We start from the raw sequence: 8,986 nt of genomic DNA, 5'->3' as shown, positions 1-8,986 counted from the left end.
GTTTAAATCAGCTTTGGGGCAGGGGGGAGGGGGAGAAGGGATGGAGAGAGACAGACCAAAATGAGATCTTACAGGATTTAATCTTCACTAATTCTGTGCTGCTGCCACGGACTTGCTTTAAACATCAGTAATGTATGCTTTTTGCAATAACATAGAAAGAAAGAATATCCACTTTGTATGTTCTGAAGAAGCTATGAAAACATCTCCCTTGTTTACAAACCTAGACAAGCAATTATTCACTCCGATCCTTTGGCTCTCGATATTTCCACTGGATATAGTCAAAGATGTCTTTTTCACATTCTACTGGTAGGGCCTCCCCAGCAACTCCTGCAAGCAAATTAACGGATGTTATTTGAAAGGTGGTAGGTCTGTATCATCCAGAAATGTCAAATGCATTGCAAGATTAAGACAAAACTGCTGTAAGTAAAACAGACTTAAGGAAACAAAACACCCCCCCCCCACACACCTTTTCATACAGTGTTTAGGTACCGATTCTCATTAGTGTCAAAAGAAATAGGGTAATGAATTAACTTTGGGGCCAGGTGGTTATGCCATTAAATATAAATGCGTTTATATTCATATGTGTGTGTGTATATATATATACACACATACATACATATATATACAGTCAGCCTCCCTCCAAAACAAAACAACTGAAGGACATGACTTATCTTGTTAAAAGAGTGGGAAACCACATGTGGGCTGTGCATGACAATGAAAAAACAACCTTTAGGTCAATAAGACCACCACTAGATTAGGTGGCCCAAAGAGGTAACTTTGTGCCACAGCAGTGCCTATACATAAATAGGGGGCCTCTTCCTGCTATAATGATGTCCAGTACCAAGAAGGACACTGTGAAAAATTTAATGAACTACAGTATTTATCAGAAGTATTTCCAGTACACTGAGAAACCAACTTAAGGAGAAGATCACACAAAGCATCTAACTAGAAAGAACACTCTGTGCAAAGGTCCAGACTGACCAGTGACACCCAAGGGACGGATTGTGTACTCATTGATCGTGAAGCCCATTTCCAGAGCATGAGTTCTCATGTTCTTATTGAATATATCACTTCCTGTGAAATACAGTACACCACAGTAATACTGATCTTTGGGGATAAGCCTAGAATAAAAGTGGAAGAAAAGTACAGATTTAGAACAAATACATAACAGAAAAGTTACAAGCCATTTAGAATTCAGCCATTCAGACACTATTTGAGGTTTACTTCCTATTTATGCACATGCATTCTGCAACTCTCTACATTTCATTTTCCCACAAGCCAGATGCGAGAATTAAATGAATTGTATATCAAAGAAAGGTTCAGCACATATACCCTGGCCCAGAAGTTACTGGTGTTCAACCACTACATGGTTATAGTGCTTGCACTCCTGCAAAGAATTAATGTCAACGCAGTATGATAAAGTAGGTCACAATCCTGAAACGCGATACAAACTCATGAATTGAAATACAGCTTTCTTGCTAATAATGTGTTGTTGGTACTGGTAGTTGTACAGTGGCTTCCATACTGCAAAGGAATTAGAAACCTAGTAAATGCCATTTTCTGAATGTGGAAGTAGAGATTTGAATGCAGAACTTGATGCAAATGCCTACTATGTAGCAGGTAGGTGTAGGGGTGTGTGGGGTGTGTGTGCGTGTGCCTGTGCCTACACACCGGATATCAATTCTTCTATGTGGATAGGCTGTTCCATCTTCTTTATTTGGCAATTGACATTTTTAGGGAAAGCAAGATATTCAGAATTAACTTAAAACAGATTTGAGATCAATCTTCACCTCCCCACCCCTAAACAACGTCTAAACAATCCTTGGTCATCTGGGAGAGCAAAGTTAAATTCCCACTCAACCGATTAAATACCGTGTATAACTATTTTACACAGCTAAGAGAGCTGTCCTTCAATGTAGCATATAACTGCTTCTTAAGTTTTTATTACAGCAGGAAGGATCACAGGCCTTCTAACTTCCCATTCCTCTACCCTAATTATTATCAGGCTCTTCAGTATGCACAAACATCAGCAGGTTAAGGAAAATGTAGGCAAAGCTCAAGCTAATAGAAATGAAAAAAAAAAAATGTTTCTTTCTTGCTAAATCCTCTGCCACTTTTCATTTCAAACTGCTTTGTAATTTTATTGCAATTCACATATCAGCCTTTTCTTTTATACCCTAGTCTATGATCACCTTAAATGACAATGCAGTAGCAGGGAGGGACAATCAGAAATGTTTACATACTAAACCGTTTCACCACCTGAAGCTTCATGCTGCGACTTATTCTATTCTAACTTTGTTTTGAAAGCTTAACACTTTGAAAGCTAACACACGCTTTTAAAGTTACGTTGTCTGTCTCCTGACTTTCTTTTCTCAGATTCTCACCTGCAGCTGTTATTTCCCTTTTTACAACATTGCTTTCTTAGCTTCTACTTTGAAGACAAGAGCTATTCCACAACTATTTAGAGACGACAGGATTATACAGAGCAAACGGTCAAACTATAATGAACTTGGTCGAACTGCGAATGCAAAGTGGGATGCAGAGTATCTCTGCTTTTGGCTCACAGATGTACATTTAGCTTTAATCCCATAAGGTATTCACATTTAAACCATTTGGTATGAATGAGAGTGACTTTCACTTATTCCTCCTAAAGATCAAGCAAAAAAAATAGGCCATCAAGTTTCATTCCCTCTCAGAATGCAACACTTAGCTGAAGACAAATTCTCAGAGTTTTTAGCTCCCATTTTAAGTAAAACCAAACCGACAAACAAAAAAATAAACAAGTGCTCCAACAGACCCTTTCCTCTTGTGAAAGCAAGTGTCTCTAACTATAGTATTATATATTTAAGTATTTATGCCTTCCAAAAGATTAGCTGAATATAATGGTATCTTGATTCTTGAATAGAAATCCGTAAGTCATGGACCTTTCCTCCTGCAGGACCACTCCTCTGAGCTTCCCAGGAATTCCATGAAGCCAGTGTGAGTGACTGACAGGAACTAACCAGTCCTCATTTCCACTCAGTATTGCTTACAGTTCTACACTTCTGTTAGAATTAACTTTTAACCAGTCTGTAAGACCAGGATATCCAAGGCCTGTAAAGAAAACTAAGTGAAGCAAGGTAACACCCAGTCCACATGTTTAAGAAAAAAAAGTTTTGCTGTGAGCAAGGGGCCTAACAAAAATCAATTACTTTCTTTAGGCATCCCACATATTCCCTATCATATCCCGAGTCCAACAGCTTATCCATTAAATCTGCTCTGCAACAAAACTGACAAAAAAAGGAGTCAAAAGTGTATCATGTATTAGACGAAACAAGGTACAACATAGGCCCGAGATCAAAGATAGTGTTTCCAAGACCTTGAGTTACAAAAGCGGTCATTGGTGCAACTGAAGAAGTGAGGTTGTATAAAGGTTCTGGGGAAACATCAAGCAAAACAGCGACACAGTTGGCATTGTGCGATGAAGGTTATGTCAGTGGGGTTCAGAACTACATAAATACTTGCAGATTTTCTAATACTGAAATCTTACCGTGAGAGATTCACTAAGAGTTAACTGCAGAGAGTTTTTACGGGGTAAAGGGGTAAATTAAAAAAAACCCAACAATTACAACTCCAGCAGCCCAAACAACATATCTTGTATATATCCTAGCTTCCATCAGGTAAGGTAATCTCCCCCTGCAACATCCCTCACCACCAAAAAAGCCTTACCATGAATTTGGTGTCACCTTTAGACAGCGTATCTGTGACAAAGCGGACTTTTTCCAGTTGTTCTACAACTTGATGCAGAAGTTTTGACTAGGAACAGTGACAACACAGAAGAAGAAATTATTTCACAAATAACAAGAATATCTTACCCATTTACCAGACAACGGCCCACATAAGTACAGGACATCACTATAATTATATGTATTATTGTACCTTAAATTAGACCCGCAGGGGATAAAAAAATAACAATAATACTGAGAAAAAGCTAATAAAACTACAGTTGTGCAATGTAAAAAAAAATTCCACCAAAATCCCCATGTCAGTTAGTTGGAAGTGACAAAACTCATTTCTTGGTTTCCGTTTTCAACTTTTAAGCAATGAATCCATAGAAGCAACACAAGAAATAAAAACAGTCATTAAGACTTCTCCAGAGTTAGTCCCAACAGATTACAAGGGCAGCCGGACATTTGCTTCTCATCCAAAAGAATATGGCTACATGAAGAGATACTTACTCTGCCTTTAACCTCTGCTTTATCCAGTTAGCTGTTACAGTTCTATGTCGTAAAAGAACAAGAATTTGAGGGAGTGGGGTGAGCGTGTGAAAGGAAGAGGAGGGAGAGAAGGATAGGCACAGACACAGCTAACAGGTCTGCAAGAGGAACATAACGCAATACATGGATCTGGAATTGAGTTTACTATTACAGTAACAAAAAGATCCAAGAAGCTGTAATACAGGTCTGTGATTACGTATTATCTGAATTTAAACATACCCTTATGGAAGTAATACACAGTACTGATCCACAGAGAAACACACCTGTTTGGACGATTCAGATGTGAAACTTGGATGGGTTAGGAGAACATCCATATCGCCGCTTGACTCTGCACCTAGGCAAGTAAGAAGCAAAGAAAAATTCCTCTGCATATGACGAAGTACACAAACATTGGTGAACAGGCATCTAACCTCTTCCTATAAACATGTTTTTCTGGTATAAAACATTCAGTCACTATTCAATATACTTGGAAAAAAAGCAATATTAAAGTAAGAGAATCTTGTTCTTCCATCAAAAAGTTTATATCCTTGCATATCTCAGAAAATAGCCAAGAATTTCTTGCTGTATTCTGTAGCAATGAAGCACAAATGTTAATGTAAAAACAACACTCACATGCTACAATATACTACTCTTTATGGGGGGCGGATTGTAGAAGCAAGGATTTATGCAGCTGTTTTGTCACTGAACTAACCAGTCAAGACAATACTAAAGGAAAAAGACACGTTCCAGCATAGATGTTCTAGAAGAACAACATATATAGAAATTAGTCTTGCTTGTTAGCTCAAAACAAATGTAACAAGATCACAGAGTACCAACCTCGTCTAAAACTGCCACAGACAGTAGCAATATAGTTTGGGTCCAGATTGTTCACCTCTTTCAGCACAATTTCCTATGTAAAAAAGGAATGATGTGTGTTTAGAGGTGTCAGTCATTCACTGGCCATCGGTGCCTCACATCCTCGATAAAGACATTCTTACCTGCATTTGCAGCATTTCTTCCCTTGGGATTCTTTTCTCAAAATCTTCAAAGTATCTGCATAGATAAAAACAAAAGTGTCAGAAAGAGTTGCAAAGGTAGCATCTTAAAATTTTAGTCACTTAAATATATACCAGATGAAAGAATACAACTTATATGACTGTCACATCACAAAAAGCTCCCCATTCTCACCAAACACCTTAGAAAACATCTTCCCAAGTGATAGTAAAAACTCACAACTTCAAGTTTGACAATGCTTAGAAGATGGTTTAATTGCATATTATTTCCACTGCATATGACAAGCTGCTATGAGGTGAGAGTAATATTACTGTATAAGCAATTGATTTATGTTTACGTAGCCCTCTGAAAATACAAAAGGTTCCTGACAAAACTCAGTCCACCAGCAAGCAGGAGGAACTGGTCCCTAATCTACAGTCAGAGGTGATCTATGTTGGAAAGAGCTAAATGGAAGCTCACAAGTCAAATACAGCTCCAGATTATCTTTGCATGCAGACATAAAAAACAGACTGCCAGCATGCTGCTTGACTGTGGAGAAAAAGAGGCCAGGTGAAACAAGGATACACCTGACCAGCAGGGACATTCTTTGCCCCTCCAGCACCAGAACTGTTAACAGCCCACATGTTCGCCAACGCTCATTACCCAACCATCCCAATTCCAAGCTCTGCAGACAGAGCTTCTGGATATGGAACTCGCCGCCCACCCCCTGCTCTCACCCCCTCTCCAAGAGCTGCAGTGGAACTAGGGACAAAAAGACTACCATCAAGTGCTGAAACCATTCTTTCATCTTAACACTTACTGGAGGTTCTGAGACAACATCTGAGCACAACGCTGGAAGCACACCCAAGGGCAATGCGTGCACTAGCAACACGGGTAGGTCAGGTGAGTTTTCGTATACTCACTGAACAGTGAAAAGTTTTCCCTTGCGTGCTCAAACGTATAAAGGCAGGGACACACACTGGGTATGGGGCTAGATGAGCAGTGGGAAGGCAACAATCATTGCGTAACCCTTCTCCTTCACTAGCAAGCAGTTTGTCCAGATCACACATTGTGCATCTCTGACACTGATGTGGAAATGCTGGCCCCACAAAGAATGAATTCAGATATAGGATTTTATTTGGTTCACTTGCAGTTTCTTGCAAACACAGCTATAGTTCTTCCAGAACTAGCACACTGGAACAGCCACTCAGCAAGCAGCACTCAAGCTGGCAAGTACTGAGGGGCAGACGCACATTCTATGTGGCATTCTCAAGTTCAGATGTGCAAAGGTGTTGCCTTGCTCACAGCACATAACAAAAAATAGCCTGGGCCACTTTTACGCAGATTCCCACGAAACATCATTGCAACCTTACTAAAGTGATTCTCCATGAGCTAACTGAAAAAGTAATTTGAAATTAATTTCCTTCTGGATGGAGACTAAGCCTACTGAATTTCAACCCCAATGAAATGCAAGCTCTGAATAACTGCTGAAAAGCATGTGGAGCACACATAGAGAATAGACCCTTACTTGGCCTGTGTAACCTTACATTACATCCTGGTCTGAATGAATAATTAGGAAACCCAAGCACTTGCACCCAAGAAAACTTACTTCAACCCAATTTGCTGGTGATGGGTCAGCTTGTGCTCATTTTTTCTTAGATCTAGAAGAATTAAGAAAAACAAAAAAAAAGGTACTTAAGCACTAAAAATCTTACAGTAAGGTTCCACCAATGCAAAGATGAGGTACACAAAGAATACATAACAAGAAAACACCAGCCTCAAACACAAAGGAAGAGATTTTAAACTGACTACTCAACAGCTGATAGGATGAGTAAGAATGCATAGAGCACTTCTTGGTAAAGACTTCAGTACACTATTCACCTCAAAGCCAAAATCCTTGTTGTTTTCCACATAATCTGTAAGTACTTTACTTTGGATATGAGTGTAATGCCTTTAGCCTGTGCACCAACTTCAGCATCTTACACGCTTTCCTCAAAGCCTAGGGCATATCTGCTATCACAGTACCAATGTGGAACAGGCAGCTTGACAAAAAAACCCCATTACTGGAGTGTGAACTGAGGACCCAAAGTTACACTTACCTTCTAAAGTCTTAATTCCTTCCTCGACAAACTTCCTAGCGGCAGCAGGACTAGAAAGAGACAAGACAATCTGCCATTAGGAACAGCAAGAATCTTACAACACTGAAAAGAACATTAGAATTCACTAAACTGCCTGGGTTCTTCAAGGCCAAGACTGAAGCTGCTTCTCATGCTTACCCTGTTTCCAGCATATGCATTGTCAGTGTGTACTTTGAATCAGCAGAGGTGGCTATCCAAGGGTCAGCCTGCACCTTTTTTTAGCACTGATATAACTATGTAGTGAGATATAATTGTAAAATATAAGCCAACAAAATCTCACCAAATAAGCAATACTGCTTTAGACGACAATACTGAATGCATGGTAAGAACCACTTTAACGGCAGTCTCTGAATCAGCTTAGGGCAACATCAACACAAAAGCGTCTTCAGACCAGCACTTCAAAAAAACCCAACAAGGCTTCAGTTTGCAACCTACAGTACAGCAAAGCAGTCCCAGCTCCAGTCTGGCTGAAGAGTTTGCCTTAAGCAAAGTCTGTAATTGGTGCTTCTATATCCTTCTCATGCAATTGTGTCATCACAACTATGTTGTCTCAGTGTGGGCACTACAGCATCAGCTCATTCTCTTCATTATTTGCAATCACCCAAATTCTGTTCACCAAACAGAAAAACAAAACTAAAAACCAAACAAACTTTACCCAATGCCAGTAACTCGTGTCAGGAGGCTGATAGATGCACTTGTATCATCTTGTCGAATCTGCAAAAACAAAACAAGACAGACCAAACCCTTCTTTACTCCCTTTGCAATAAACGAAGAAATCTTGAGAAAACAGCTTAGTCAGACTCTGCTTTGGAGGCTCACTATAAATCAACGCAGAACAGTACCAAGGGTAGCACTGTGTACCACAATAATGCCATACGTACCAAGTCTGAAAATTGCCTGACTACCTGTGCTAAGGTGAACAGCATGGTTAAACCACAAAACCCCACAGCCTTCAGAGTCAGAATGCCACTTCTGACAGAAGACATTCACATGCTAATTTTATAGCCCAAAGTATTTTCATAAATAGACAGTTCTGAGGCTTTGGCCAAGCTTCTTGTTCCTGCTTTCTCCTCACCATAGACTCCATGTCTACTTAAGCTTGACACCAGTGTCTCCAGGGACAACGACAAAAACTGCACAGAGCAAGCAGGCTACTTTTCAAGTTACAAAGAAAAGCAACTATTGAGAAAGAGATCACAAGGGAGCAAAACCCACCTTTTCCAATTTGCGTAGTTTTCCAGTGGATAAGAACTCATCTATCTTCTCAGCTATTTTAGCACCTACTCCATCCTAAATATTGGGTGGGAAGGCAGACAAGTTAACTTCAAGGTCACTTAAGCCATTATATCTATAAAAAAAGGAAAGTTCCCCAGAATTTAGAGTCCAGAAAGAACTATGAGGCTACTGAGACCATAATAAAATACTGGACTATAAGGAAGCAGAAAAATTTAAGGGTGTATATACACGCAAGCAGCAAGAACACTGTGATCCCAGGCCTATACTAAAAGTTCCCCCAAAGCAATAATTTTGAACAAGGCTTTGATTATTACTGCTCATGTTCCCCAAATTTAACGAAGCAGTAACAGAGCAAAGGGGAAACCTGCCACACCAGAATCCTTT

The 8,986-nt window shown here is 39.7% G+C and overlaps 1 protein-coding gene across 1 annotated transcript in view; it reads right to left on the bottom strand.

Annotated features, from left to right (window-relative positions):
- Positions 1-232: 232 nt before the first annotated feature.
- Positions 233-8,986, bottom strand: part of POLB (polymerase (DNA directed), beta) — a gene marked incomplete at its 5' end in the record, with an annotated part of 8,967 nt that continues 213 nt past the window's right edge. Inside the window, 12 exons of the mRNA XM_010076636.1 lie at positions 233-327; positions 982-1,121; positions 1,672-1,711; positions 3,192-3,216; positions 3,709-3,795; positions 4,520-4,590; positions 5,073-5,145; positions 5,234-5,288; positions 6,838-6,889; positions 7,328-7,377; positions 8,022-8,080; positions 8,582-8,656. Coding sequence (XP_010074938.1) covers positions 233-327; positions 982-1,121; positions 1,672-1,711; positions 3,192-3,216; positions 3,709-3,795; positions 4,520-4,590; positions 5,073-5,145; positions 5,234-5,288; positions 6,838-6,889; positions 7,328-7,377; positions 8,022-8,080; positions 8,582-8,656 — 822 coding nt within the window. The remainder of the gene's footprint in view (positions 328-981; positions 1,122-1,671; positions 1,712-3,191; positions 3,217-3,708; positions 3,796-4,519; positions 4,591-5,072; positions 5,146-5,233; positions 5,289-6,837; positions 6,890-7,327; positions 7,378-8,021; positions 8,081-8,581; positions 8,657-8,986) is intronic.

Source organism: Pterocles gutturalis, unplaced genomic scaffold (assembly GCF_000699245.1).
Source record: "Pterocles gutturalis isolate BGI_N339 unplaced genomic scaffold, ASM69924v1 scaffold45398, whole genome shotgun sequence".
In the NCBI taxonomy this organism is placed as follows: Eukaryota; Metazoa; Chordata; class Aves; order Pterocliformes; family Pteroclidae; genus Pterocles; species Pterocles gutturalis.
The sequence above is the reverse complement of the archived record's forward strand: the minus strand, read 5'-3'. Positions and strand labels throughout refer to the sequence as shown.